The following is a 15,005-nucleotide window of genomic DNA, read 5'->3' as shown; positions in this document are numbered from 1 at the left end:
CTCAATGTTAGGGTTAGAGCTAATCATACCCCATTCCAGTGGCTTGTTTGTTGAGGTTGACATGACCCCTTGACTAAAGCCTAGCCTTGTATGAGCCCCTCTGTTTGCATATAGTGTGTCTGCTTGCTTTTTGTGCTTGTATGTCTTTGCCTGTGCTGTTTAGGATAGCTTGCTTCCTGTGCAAGTTAGATAGAAACCTTAACATAGGGATCGTATACATGAAAACTTCTAGGCTCGAGTCGTAGTCTCCCTAGTAGTTTGTGTCTCCCTTTGTCTCTGGTTAGGATAGAAGTTTTTTCCCTGTGTAGGGGAACTACGTCGCCCTGATCCTCATACCAGATGAGGTACGTAGGCAGGAGATGAGCTGATCTCTCTGGGCGCCCTTTTTCTTTTTCAACCCTTTGTGTTGCTTGTTGGAGTATGACGTAAGTCCAGCAATTGGCAGTTGGTTTCCCTTGTGTGTGTTTGTTGGTTCGGAGTCTGATGTAAGTCCAGCGATTGGCATTCGGTTTCCATGTTTTCTTGTTTGTGTGGAGTCTGACGTAAGCCCAGCGATTGGCAGTCGGTTTCCTGTGTGGTTTTATTTGGCGTGCGTTAGCCGAGCTACGAGTGCTCTGATTCTTCTCTGGTTAGAGAAGATACGTATGCATAGGATGCGACATCCTAGAGAGCACGTTTCCCCTGTCCCGAACTACGTCGACTCTGATGTCTGTGCCTGACAGACTACGTAGGCCCAGGATGCGATATCCTGCCGAGTCCTGTTTCTCTTGTCTTTCTGTGTGTTCCTTCCAGCCTTGTGTGCAGTTTGTGATCAGTTGGTATAAACCTTATCCTTTCTTTTGTGCGTGGATCCCGTCGAGTACGACAGATGCGTAGGGGTGCTAATACCTTCCCTTCGCATAACCGACTCCCGATCCCATCTTTCTCTGGTCGCGAGACCATGTCTTTTCCAGGTTTACTTCGAGCGTTTCCTTTCCCTCTTTAGGGATAAATAACGCACGGTGGCGACTCTGTTGTTTCGTTTTCCCGCCGGTTTTTCGCGTAATGCGACACTGGGGAATATCACTGTTGCTGGGGAAAGGATAATCCTCACTGGGGATGACCTCCACTGAACCCGATCCGCTTGGGGACTTTGCTGGGGAAGAATCCACTAACGCACACCTCCGCTGGGGAAACAGCAACCTTCAGACTTGCTGGGGAAATAACAAGCTCACCCTGCTAGGGGAAACAACATACTTTCAGGCCTGGCTGCCGAGGAAACACCGACCTCGAATCCGCTAGGGAAAAACGGAAAAATTGATACGGAACACCTGTCGACTCGTCGAGTAATAGCATTCACCATCTAACCACAGTGCCAACTTTCCACTTCTGAGAGCTCCCAGACTCATCCGGTCTCTTCTGATTCATCACCTTGTATTCTCGACTTCTCTCTACTCCGAGACAATCGATCTCCTCAGATTCGGGCCAACTCTCCAGTCCTCAGACTTTGAAGAGTCTTCTTGATTAATCCTCTAGGATCATCGCAATTCTTTCGCCGTCTCTACACCATTCTACAATTTCTTGTCCCTGATTGGACTCGAAGGAATCTTTCATCAAAAAGCTTTATGTCACAACCTGCAAGTGAGTGAATATAAACCAACAACACCTGCAAAAGAGATCGTTAGACAAAAACGTGCCCCAGGCGTGCCAAAACTCCAACACCCAGGTCACTCAACCTTCCGAATAAGATTTCAAGTTTTCAATCCTATAAACATGTATTGGAAGAGACCCCTATGTCTCAAAATGCAACGATTCTTATCAAAATAAACGGATGTTTTTGCAATCAAAGCGGTAATGAAAACAAAAACAAAATTATTTGACTGAATATGCATTTTATTGATTGAAAAAGGTGGCTCGTAACTGAGCAATACACAGGAAGCAATCCCTGAAAAGAGGTAATTGCGCACAAAACGAAAATCTATACTAATGGCAATGTGAAACCGTGATCTCATCGAGTTCCAACCCGGTTACAACCCATATGTCCTCAAGACTCTCCGCGCTTTCTGCCTTCTGAATAAGACGCTTCCGACCGATCTCTGCCGGGGATTATCCATGGTGTCATATCCACAGTATAAACGATCATGCTAGACGCAGTTGTTCGTTTCATTCCCTCTTTTGCCTGGACCGCCCTTTCGGGTTTTCAGTCCACCAGGATACCCTTTTTTGCCCAAGCCGCCCTTGTGGGGTTTTCGACTTGCCGGGTGTACAGTTTTTTCTTTTTATCCCTAATTTTTTCCCGAACCTTTTTTCATTTTTTCCTGGTTCGCCGGGATGCCCATTTTTGCCTGGACTATTTTATTCTTTTCGTCCAGCGGGTCTCTTATACGAAGTATTTTTTAACTGCGTCCGCATTCATAGGGGATGGAAAATCCTCGCCATCCATGGTCGTCAACAGCAAGGCTCCGCCAGAGAAAACCTTCTTGACCACGAATAGACCCTCATAATTGGGTGTCCACTTGCCCCGACGATCATTCTGAGGAGGAAGGATCCTTTTCAACACCATATCTCCCACATGGTATACACGAGGTTGCACCTTTCGGTCAAAAGCACGCTTCATTCGCTGCTGGTACAACTGCCCATGACAAATGGCTGCCAGCCTCTTTTCCTCAATCAGGCTCAACTCTTCGTACCGAGTCCTTATCCATTCAGCCTCTTCCAATTTCCCATCCATCAGGACTCTCAACGACGGAATCTGGACCTCAACCGGCAACACGACTTCCATTCCATACACAAGCGAAAAAGGCGTTGCCCCAGTAGATGTACGCACCGAGGTTCGATATCCATGCAATGCAAACGGCAACATCTCGTGCCAATCCTTATAGGTCACGACCATTTTTTGCATAATCTTCTTAATATTCTTATTAGCCGCCTCGACCGCCCCATTCATCTTTGGACGATAAGGAGAAGAATTGTGATGCTCGACCTTGAACTCCCGGCACAGTTCTGCCATCATCTTATTGTTGAGATTAGAACCATTATCAGTAATGATTCTTTCGGGAACCTCATATCTGCAAATAATGTCTCTCTTGAGGAACCTGGCAACGACCTGTTTCGTCACGTTTGCATAAGACGCCGTTTCCACCCATTTGGTGAAGTAATCGATAGCCACTAATATGAACCGGTGCCCATTCGAAGCCGTAGGCTCGATCTTTCCGATCATATCAATGCCCCACATAGCAAACGGCCACGGAGATGACATCAAACTCAACGGGTTTGGAGGCACGTGCACCTTGTCAGCATAAATCTGGCATTTATGACATCTACGCACAAAGTTGAAACACTGGGCCTCCATTGTCATTCAATAATATCCAGCCCTTAGCAACTTTTTCACCATCGCATTCCCACTGGCATGGGTACCAAACGACCCTTCATGCACTTCTTTCATCAATTGGCTTGCTTCTTTATCATCAACACATCTAAGCAAAACCCAATCGAAATTCCTCTTGTACAAAACCCCATCTCTGTTCAGATAGAACGCCATGGCCAACCTCCTCAGAGTCTTTCGGTCTTTTTTAGATGCTCCCTCGGGATACTCCTGGGTCTCCAAATAGCATTTGATGTCATAATACCACGGCTTTTCCTCATCAAGCGCTGCCTCAACAGCAAACACATAAGCCGGTCTATCCAATTGTCCCACCTCAACATTAGGGAGCTGATTCCACCACTGCACTTTGATCAAAGCAGCCAGAGTAGCCAAAGCATCTACCAAAGGATTTTCTTCTCTCGGCACATGGTGTAATTCCACCTTGGTGAAGAACGTCAATAATCTCCTCGTATAATCCCGGTATGGAATTAAGTGAGATTGATGCGTATACCATTTCCCGTTAACCTGATTCACAACCAAAGCTGAATCTCCATAAATAACAAGGTTTTTGATCCGCAAATCAATCGCCTCTTCAATACCCAAGATACAAGCTTCGTATTCAGCCACATTGTTGGTGCATTCAAATGTTAGCCGGGCAGCAAAAGGAATGTGGGATCCCTTCGGCGTAACCAAAACAACACCAACTCCGCTACCATTCACGTTAACGGCCCCATCAAACATCAGAATCCATTCGGATTCAGGGTCAGGCCCCTCCTCCGGGATCGGTTCCTCACAATCTTTCGATTTGAGAAACATGATGTCCTCATCAGGGAACTCAAACTTCATTGGTTGATAATCCTCAATGGGTTGCTGGGCGAGGTAATCAGCCAATACACTCCCCTTTATTGCTTTCTGAGAAGTATATTGTATATCATATTCAGTCAAAATCATTTGCCATCTCACAACCCGTCCGGTCAATGCTGGCTTCTCAAATATATACTTGATCGGATCCATCTTGGAAATCAACAAAGTGGTATGAACCAGCATATACTGTCTTAGTCGGTGAGCAGCCCATGCCAAAGCACAACAAGTTTTCTCGAGCAATGAATATCTTGTTTCACAGTCGGTAAACTTTTTGCTAAGGTAGTAAATTGCATGCTCTTTTCGACCAGACTCGTCATGCTGCCCCAGTACACACCCCATAGACCCCTCGAGGACTGTCAAGTATAGGATTAACGGTCATCCCTCCACAGGAGGCATCAGAATCGGAGGCTCCTGCAAATATTCTTTTATCTTTTCAAATGCCGCTCGGCAATCATTATTCCACCTGACCGTTTGATCTTTTCTCAACAACTTGAATATGGGTTCACATGTGGCTGTTAGATGAGATATGAACCGTGAAATGTAGTTCAATCTACCTAAGAAACCACGAACCTCCTTCTCTGTTCTCGGTTCAGGCATTTCTTGTATCGCTTTTACTTTAGCAGGATCAACCTCAATTCCTCTTTCGCTTACAATAAACCCCAGCAACTTACCGGATTGCACTCCGAAAGTGCACTTATTCAGATTCAACCTCAGTCTGAATTGTCTCAATCGGTCAAACAACTTGGCCAGATCTACCAGATGCCCCTCTTCTGTTTGGGACTTTGCTATCATGTCATCGACATAGCATTCAATTTCATGATGAATCATATCATCAAACAAAGTCACCATAGCCCTCTGATGCGTGGCACCGGCATTCTTGAGACCGAATGGCATCACCTTATAACAAAAAGTGCCCCATGGTGTGATGAACGTTATTTTCTCCATATCATCTGGCGACATTTTAATTTGATTATAGCCAGAAAAGCCATCCATGAAGGAAAACACCGAGAATTGAGCTGTATTATCTACCAACACATCGATGTGAGGTAATGGGAAATCATCTTTCGGGCTAGCTCTGTTCAAATCCCGGTAGTCCACACACAACCTCACCTTTCCATCCTTCTTCGGCACTGGCACAATGTTCGCGACCCAAGGCGGATAATTAGTGACAGCTAGGAAACCAACATCCAATTGCTTTTGAACCTCCTCTTTAATTTTCATGGCCATCTCAGGTCGAGTTCTGCGCAACTTCTGCTTCACTGGAGGACAATCTGCTCTCAATGGCAACTTGTGTACAACGATATCGGTATCCAACCCTGGCATATCCTGATAGGACCAGGCGAAGATATCAACATACTCTTTCAACAAGGCTACCATTCTGGTCTTGACATTAACCTAGAAAGTAGCCCCAACCTTTACTTCTTTTCTGACCTCCTCGGTACCCAAATTCACAATCTCGACTGGCTCCTCGTGCGGTTGAATCACCTTCTCCTCTTGCTTCAACAACCTGGCTAATTCCTCCGGCAGTTCACAATCTTCTTCGCCTTCTTCTTCGACATGATAGATCGGATTGTCGAAGTCATATGAGGGTGTAACAGGATTGTTATCAATGAGATCCGGAGAATGATCGCATCTGCATGAATGTTGATTCATGCATTGCTTTAGAGTCGGGACGATGGACCAGCAAGAGGTCAACTTCACTCCCCAGCAGAGTCGCCAGCTGTCGCAACGCGAAAAACAACCGTCGGAAAAAAAAAACAGTTTACAGAGCCGCCCCTGACGCTATTCATCCTATGACGGAAAGGGAGCGCAGGTCTAACCTAAGAAAGGGAAAGGAACGGTCTTACGACCAGAGATTGCAAGGTACGGGAGTCGGTTACGCGAGGGGAAGGTATTAGCACCCCTCACGTCCTTCGTACTCGAGTGACAATTTTTTGTGAGAGAGGGTGACGATCGTCAACCTAGTGATGGGTTGATTGTCGGTCCCTACAGTTAAGCGGTTCTAATAGGTTGACTTGATTTTTTTGAGCTGTTTTTAATGGTGGTGACTTTTGCTACTGGTTACTACTGCTTGGTGAGTTGGAGCGGGGTGTCGTGATGAAATCATTTTTCGTTGATCTATTGTTGCATATTAATATGTTTACATGTTTACTGGTGATGTTATCATATGGTGTTGCATAATGGTGAATATTGAGGTTTGAATAAGAACTATTGGTGATGATTTTCATCTTACATTGTTGTAGAATTTTCATGCAACATCTATATCAGAGATAGGGATTGATGAAGACACTAATTCTGTAATATAACTTTGATGTCCAAATATTGGTGATGAGATTGTTCAATAACATAAATCTAACATCCAATTGGTAAAAAGGTTGTTACCACATGCATTTGGTGATGAGGAGATGATTACATTGCATATACATTTGTACTTATAAATTGGTGATAATTATGATTATTTATAAATATTTTTGATGATTGGTGAGAGTGGTGAATGACATGGTCGTGTTAATGTTTTATGTGTAGTGCCCCTGATTACTTTTGCGCCGTTAACATATTTGAGCATATTGTCACCCCATTTTCTTTGTTGTGGTGTTTTGTACTCCATTGGAGTATAGATAATCAGGTAAACGAGTAGTTGCTTTTGAGATGGAGGATGGCGTTGAGGAATCTTCATTATTTTACTATTTTCTGAGTTATTTAGTTTTTGTTAAGCTCTGATATGTAACACTTGAGACATGTTATTTGTTACAATTTATGTTTTCTCGGAGATGTTTTGGTTCATTATCTTTTTGGTGTTGAGACTTGTTATGTCAAATGATGTTTTTTATTCCGCTGCTTTAATAAATGTTTCGTTAAGTAAATGTTTGGTGAAGAATGTGTAATGCCCTATTTGAGAGAATTTAATTGAATTAATTCCTGAATAAAGAGTTATGGGGTTATGGTGTTACATAATTAGTATTAGAGCCTGGTTGGACCATTCGGCCTAGTTTGTGACTAATTTGTACACTTATGCGTGACATGTGTGTGAATACTATTAATGCTTTATAGTTATTTGCTCTACTGATTGTAATTAGTTAACCTATTTGAGCTGGTTTTGAAAGAGATGGCTGGAAAAATCGACCGTGCGACGACTAATATGTTGAAAGTAATGGCTAATGTGATAGCACAAACGAATGAAGTGTTGCAGGAGAACCAAAATCAGAATGCTGGTGATGATGAATTATATGGGCTGGGAAAGATCAGAGGAACAATCCGCCTACTTTTAAAGGAAGATATGACCCAGAGGGTGCTCAAAGTTGGTTGCAGGAGATTGAGAAAATCTTTCAAGTTATGGGTTGCACAGTTGAGTAAAAAGTGTGGTTTTGCAACATATATGCTATTTGAGAAGGTTGAGTATTGGTGGGATAATATCCGTCAGAGGTTGGGGACTGCATGTACTGAGATCACAAGTGAGAACTTCAAAAAAGAGTTTTTAGAGAATTATTTTTCGACTAATGTTTGCAATAACGAAGAGATTGAGTTCCTTGAGGTGAAGAAAGGAAATATGATTTTTGCTGATTATTTAGCGAAGTTTGAAGAGTTGGTGAGATTTAGTGTCCACTATAATGGTGTGGAAGCTAAAGGATCAAAATGCATAAAGTATGAGAGTGGCTTACATCTTGAAAGCAAGATTCGTTGGTATCAAGAGATTCTCCGATTCTCAATGTTGGTCAATAAGTGTAGAATCTATGATGAGGACAACACGACCAAATCTGCTTATTACAAGAGTTATAGTAAAAAGAAAATTGGGAACTAGTATCGTGCAAAACCTTATGTGACTCTAACTAATAAAGGAAAGTAAAGGTTCCATCAGAAGGCTGCAGGTGTGTCGCAACGCGAAAAACAACCGGCGGAAAAAAAACAGTTTACAGAGCCACCACCGACGCTATTCATCCTATGACAGAAAGAGAGCGCAGGACTAACCTAAGAAAGGGAAAGGAACGGTCTTACGACCAGAGATTGCAAGGTACGGGAGTCGGTTACGCGAGGAGAAGGTATTAGCACCACTCACGTCCGTTGTACTCGACGGGATCCACGCTCAAAAGAATAGGAAAAGAATAGAATAAGGTTGCTAATAAACTGCTCAAAGAAATTGCACAAACTGGAATAATAAAACAGGTGATAGAAGACGGAGGAAGTGGACTCGGCAGGATGTCGCATCCCGGGCCTACGTAGTTTGTCAGAAAAAAACATCAGAGTCAACGTAGTTCGGGGAGATGGGAAACATGCTCGCTAGGACATCGCGTCCTATGCCTACGTATCTTCTCTATCCAGAGGAAGAATCAGAGCACTCGTAGCTCGGCTAACGCACGCCGAAACAAAACACCAAAAGAGACGCTGAGACGTCAAAAGAAACACTCAAAAGGAAACAGAATGCCAATACATGGGCTTATATCCGACTCCAAACGAACAACACAAACAAGGAAACAGAATGCCAATACATGGGCTTACATCCGACTCCAAACAACAACAAACAAACAGGAAACATAATGCCAATACATGGGCTTACATCCGACTCCAAACAAACAAACGCTAACCAGCGAACACCAAAGAAAAAGGTTATCAGATTGACAAACTAATAGGGAGTCTGGAACTCGAGCCTAATAGTTGTCACACAAACACAAAGAGACGCTGAGACGTCAAAAGAAACAAAAAGGTTGAAAAAGAAAAAAGGGCGCCCGGAGAGATCTCGCTCGATCTCCTGCCTATGTATCTCATCTGGTATGAGAATCAGGGCGACGTAGTTCCCCTTAACAGGGGAGAAACTCTCTCCTAACCAGAGACCAGGGAAACAACAAACTAATAGGGAGACTAAGACTCGAGCCTAATAGTTGTCATGCAATCCATAATCCCTAAGTTGAGGTCTCTAACAGAACCTAACTCACACAGGAAGCAAATCAGCTCAAAAACATCAACATTAGTGAACAAGTATCACACACTATATTCATACAAGAGGCCCAAACAATGGGTAGGCTTTAGTCCAGAGGGGTCATATCAACCTCGACAAACAAGCCAATTTGTAAGGGTAATTAACTGGGGCTCTTAACCACTAACATTGAACGTTAGGGTGAGCAGATCAAAATGGAAATGAGGATGAGACCTCATGCTCTTAACCCTGGCCAGGGTGAGCTCAATGACAAAGAAAGCATGGGGATCCAGAAAGAGGGACCCTATTCCACTTGACTGACTCTAGACAAAGATCTTGGGTACATGTTCTAGAGCATCAGCACGTAGTGCGAGCATAAAGAACGACTCACTGAATAACAGGGGATTGATTGCTAATCCCTTCTATCTGTCAATTGCCTCTTCACTTAGGAGGACTTATCAAGTAACATGCCTCACTTGGAGGTCTTTGGCACAAATGTAAACAAACACAAACAGAGCCTCTTAAGGAGGACTTCAGCCAAAATGCCTGCCAAAAAGGTGACAAGACTTCCAGACTACATGGAGTAAGAAGGCTAAACTACCTCAGTGGTGTATCAACCACAATCCAAAGCTTAAGCAAAAGCAAAGCTAGCAAGCAACTAATGTACCTTTACAAAAGCTTAACAGTTAATATCTCAGACAACCAATCAGAAAACAAACAGACAAACAGTCCAACTGTTACACAATTCAATGAGCAATGGTCAAACAAGCAAATGAAGCAATGAGCTCAACACATCAACTCAAACTCCTACAAAACACAAAGAAGTCAGAACACAATCCAATTTGCATCTCAAAAGGTGAGCAACTCAACCACTAATGCTAAGTGTCCAAACCTGAAACACAAGTCAAGGTTAGTTCATGCACAAAATACTAGTACAAAGACTAGGTCCAAAACCAAACCAAATGATCAAAACAGAAGTCAATCTTTTGCATAAAGCAAGTTCAAACATGTCATAAGATGTCCTCAAAAGGACCAGCATCCATTCACAAGGCAAAGGTATCAAATGATCAATGTAAGGCAAGGGCAAGCAAATGTGCACAAAATGGACAATCAAATTAGAAAATCCAAATCAAAACAGAAATGTATCCAATGATCATGAAATGTTTTATGCAAGTTATTCATGTTATGAACAAGCAATGTGCAAAAAATCAAATCTAGAAGAGCTCAAATGATAGGTGAACAAAAATGCACAAATGCAACATCCAAAAAATGTGACACAAATTGTCACACTACATCTCCATGTGTCCAAAACAGTGATAGCATATGATAAAAATTCCAAACCAAAGCTCAAAAATCATATCACATGTGAAGATCAAGCATATCAAATTTCAAATCAATTGGATCAACACATAGCATTTCACAAAGCATTGAATGTAACATGTCAATTTGGCATAAGGTTCAATCAACAATTCACAATTAAAAAAACAGCAACAAACAAATCATGAAATAAATGCTATAAAAAACTAGAGATCAAAACAAGAACGTGATAAAAAATTGGGATCAATTTGGATTAATCTACTATTTTTTATGGTTTTTAAAATTGAAGAAATGAAATGAAATAAACATGAAATAAAGGAGGGAAAGAAAAGATTTGAATAAAATTAGCATATGCATCCAGCCAGGTTCGAACACATGCAGGGAATGGAGAAAACAAATGAAATTAAGAAACATGCATGAGCGAGGAATCGAACGCACGCACACCAGGTCCAGAAGCCTAATGAAACGCAGCGCATCATTAATTGACATGGCATGCACTGTCAGCAGTCAAATGTACACACAAGCAAGTCAAAAGCATGGCAACCTATCATTCCTACATGCTAGCACATAGTCAGCAACACGCAAGCAAGGGAAGTGAGAAATTCAAACGAAATTCTGAAAACACACAGGCCAGGGAATCGAGCGCACGCACCAAGGCTCAAAGCGTTCACCTGAAACACAGCGTTTCAATCAAAGGCCAGGCAAAACCCTAGCATTTGCAGACGGTGGAGCAACCGTCTTCTCCGGCCGTCTGCGGCGGAGACTCATGAAGATTTTTCTAGAATTCAATGAAATTTATACCGTTCGAAAGATCTTTCAATGCTGATTCTAAATATCATGTTCATTTAACCTAATTCCTACTAAATCTCACGGATCGAAGCAAAACATAATTGACATCAAAAATTCCAGTTCATATATCAAGCTCATTTCTCATCCATTTTCAAAACAAATCATATCAGCATGCTCAGTGTAACAAGATCTATACATTCATGGCAAGAAATTGGCAAAATAAGAGGATCGAATTCAACCTACTTGAAATTGCTGATCTAAACTCGTGTCCTCAGATGCTCTAGAGCTCCAGCTTTACTCCAATAACCTTTCCTTGAAGCTTTAAGCACAAAGAAACCGTCGAAAACTCCTAGATCTGCTTCAATTTCAAGCTTCCATCTCCATGTTCAAACTCTTGATATGCACGAAAACCAGCTCAATTGTCCTATCCAGATGATGATCCTTGCTCAGAATTCCATGATCAACAAGAATATGCAAAGAAATTGAGGAATTATGTGAAGAAATTTGGATTTTCGAAGAGAGAGAAAAATGGAGGGAAATGGAAAATTCTAGATCTCAAATTCTGTTCTGAGCAAAAACAGTTAGGGTTTGCTATTTATATGAGGTGTTAATCACAATGCTAATCCACTTATGCCTTGGTTAATCATGATTAATGGATTTTGAAGTAATGTGCAAATTTTCAAAAATGAGCTAGCATGTGTCCATGTGCACGTGAACAGTACCATGCAAGGGTATGATTTCACTTAAAATCAACCAATAAACAAGATTTGAATGGTATTTGGCTTGCATGATCATCCAAATTTGAATTATCAAAATTCCCTCCAAAATGCACATGTATGAACAAATGATCATATGAGCTTCTTTCATGCAAGGAAATGATTGATTTGGAAAGCTTTGGTCGTGAGAAGTATTTTGCAAAAAGAGTGGACCAATATGGAGTCTTGAATCAAAAGTTATGCCATGTTGAACTTCCATGCATACTTGGTGATCATTTGGCCATAACTTCTTAACCAATTATCAGATGGACATGATATAGGACTTTTTGAAAAGGGGAGAGAAAGATATTCAACTTTCATGTTCACCAAAAATCCATTTGAAGCTTATTTGATGTTGAAAAGTCAAGTTGAATGTGAACCAAAAACTTGCCATTTTTGGAAACTTGAAATTAGAGGTCACTTTCCATTTTTGGAAACTTTTGTCATGACTTCAAAATCTTCAAGATAGATGTTTAGAATGACAAATGGACCTCTTTTGAACATGATTGAGGTGTCTCAACTCATTTCCCCACCTCATAGCCCTCAGTTGACTGCACAGTTGACTTGCTTGGTCCTCAGATGACCTTGAAATTCCCTGATCATCTTGAGCCTCTACCCCTTGGGGAAATTGCTCAAAAATGAAACCCTAGCTCATGTAAGCTCCTCATAGCAATCATGTGATCTTCATCCCCAACAAATACCTCATCTCCTTGAGAAACCCTAGTTGGAAGAAAGTCATTGATTAGGGTTGACTAGAGGTCAAAACCCTAATCTAAAGGAACTTGAGCATGAACAATGAAACCCTGGATGATGATAGAACCATGATGATGGTAATATATCCTTGCAAACAAGATAATTCTCAAGACTCTTGAAGGATCAGGAAACCCTAATTGAAGTGCAAACCCTCAGATGGTTGATCATCAATTCATAGAGACCCTCAGGCTTGAATCATGTAACTTCCCATCTTCTGAAAAGACTTTGGAGGATGACCTTCTTATTTCCAAATGATATACAAAATGCAATGCCTAATTCTCTAAAATATGACATGCAATGTGTTAAACTAGTCTCAAGAGAGGAGGGCAAATTTTGAGGTGTTACAAGGTGGTAAAAAGATAGGTGGGGTAGGCACTCCTACTCCTCTTAGATGCTTCACATGTGGATGTGTAGGTCATCACGCTGCTGAGTGGAAAAGCCCATGCTTGAAGTGTTTCAAGTATGGGAAGCAAGGTCATCGTTCTACTAAGTGCAAGAGTAATGTTCCGACTTGCTACAACTGTAGGGAACCGAGTCATATTAGTACCCAATGTCAGAAACAAAGGAATGTGCCAGTTGGCACGCAAGCTCATGGTAGAGTGTTTGCTCTGAGTGGTGTGGATGTATCAATATCAGCTAATTTGATTCGAGGTACACGATTTATTAACAGTGATTCTCTAATTGCTCTTATTGATACCGGTGCAACATATTCGTTTATTTCTCTTGGTTGTGTCGACAAGTTTAGTCTTAAAGTATCTTCTATGATTGGAAGTATGGTTATTGATACCCCACTAATGGTTCAGTGACTACTTCATTGGCATGTTTGAACTATCCTCTGACCATTTATGGTAAAGACTTTGGAGTTGACATAATATGTTTTCCTTTGAGTCAACTCAATTTCATTTTGGGGATGAACTGGCTAGAGTCCAACTGTAAGTATATCAAATATTTTGACAAGACTGTGTTGTTTCCAAAACTTGAAGAGAGTATGGATTCGAGATTCATGTCTATAGGTCAAGTTGAGATGTCTTTGAAGGAGGGAAATCAGGTGCTCGTGACATTGGCTTCTTTGAGAGTGGAGAACGATGTTACGGCTAGTGACATTGGCTTCTTTGAGAGTGGAGAACGATGTTACGGCTAGTGACATGGCTGTGATATCTGAGTTTCCTAAGGACATTTATGACTTGCCACCAGAGTGAGAAATTTAGTTTTCCATAGATTTAGTACCTGGTACTAGACCCGTGTCAGTGATACTGTATAGGATGTCTGCATCAGAGTTGGGTATGCTGAAGAATCCGTTAGTGTGCCGCTGTGGGGAGCGTCTGTGCTGTTGGTTTAGAAGAAAGATGGTGCATGAGGTTATGTGTTGATTACCAACAACTGAATAAGGTTACAATTAAGAATAAGTATCCTCTTCTAAGGATCGATGGCCTTATGGATCTATTGGTTGGTGTTTGGGTATTTAGTAAGATTGATTTGAGATTGAGTTATCATCGGATTCAAGTAAAGTCAGAAGATATTCTAAAGAATGCATTTAGAAGTCGATATGATCACTATGAGTACTCAGTGATGTCGTTTGCTGTGTCTAATGCACCATGTTTGTTCAGGGAGTTATGAGATTCTGAGATAGAGTTTGTATGTCATATTTTCCAGAGCTTAAAAAGAGAATTCTTGAGGAAGGCCACATAAGTGGTTAAGTATTCATCCCGGTGCTACTAAAATGTATCAAGACCTTAAGAAGATGTTTTGGTGGACAGGTATAAAGAAGGAAGTTGCTAAGTTTGTTTATTCTTGTTTGAATTTCCAGAAGTCGAAGATCGAGCATCAGAAGTTGTTTGGGTTGATGCAACCTTTGAGTTATCCTGAGTGGAAGTGGGATAATACCTATATGGATTTCGTGGTGGTTTTATTTGAAGATATAAAAGGGAAGTGGTTCAATTTGGATTGTGGTTAAATACTGACTAAGTCGACTTATTTTATTCCGATAAATATCAGTTACCCATTGTAAAAGCTAGTAGAGGTTTATATCAGTGAGATTGTGAAGCTGCATGGTATTCCTTTGAGTATTATTTCATATTGAGATCCGAGGTTCATGTCAAGGTTTTGGGAGAGTTTGCAGGAAGCCTTTGGAACCAAGTTAAGGTTGAGTTCTACCCACCATTCACAGATGGAAGATAAGAAAGAGAGGACTATCTAATATTTGGAAGATATGTTGCGAGCTTGTGTTTTCGAGAAAAGAGGTAATTGTGATAATTACTTGTTGTTGATCGAGTTT

At 41.5% G+C, this 15,005-nt stretch overlaps 1 protein-coding gene across 1 annotated transcript; it reads left to right on the top strand.

Moving 5' to 3' along the window:
- The first annotated feature begins 7,313 nt into the window (after positions 1–7,313).
- On the top strand, positions 7,314–13,536 carry LOC127137684 (uncharacterized). The gene is made up of 2 exons (XM_051064120.1): positions 7,314–7,983; positions 13,145–13,536. Exons 1-2 carry the CDS (start codon positions 7,314–7,316, stop codon positions 13,534–13,536), a joined length of 1,062 nt encoding a protein of 353 aa, XP_050920077.1.
- The last annotated feature ends 1,469 nt before the right edge of the window (positions 13,537–15,005 follow it).

This window comes from Lathyrus oleraceus, chromosome 4 (genome assembly GCF_024323335.1).
Source record: "Lathyrus oleraceus cultivar Zhongwan6 chromosome 4, CAAS_Psat_ZW6_1.0, whole genome shotgun sequence".
In the NCBI taxonomy this organism is placed as follows: domain Eukaryota; kingdom Viridiplantae; phylum Streptophyta; class Magnoliopsida; order Fabales; family Fabaceae; genus Lathyrus; species Lathyrus oleraceus.
The sequence above is the reverse complement of the archived record's forward strand: the minus strand, read 5'-3'. Positions and strand labels throughout refer to the sequence as shown.

Coding starts and splice junctions, on each gene's coding strand:
- LOC127137684 (XM_051064120.1), top strand. CDS start 7,314: ATGGCTGGAAAAATCGACCGTGCGACGACTAATATGTTGAAAGTAATG. Junction 7,984..13,144: donor TGCTTATTACAAGAGTTATA/GTAAAAAGAAAA, acceptor GTGGATGTGTAG/GTCATCACGCTGCTGAGTGG.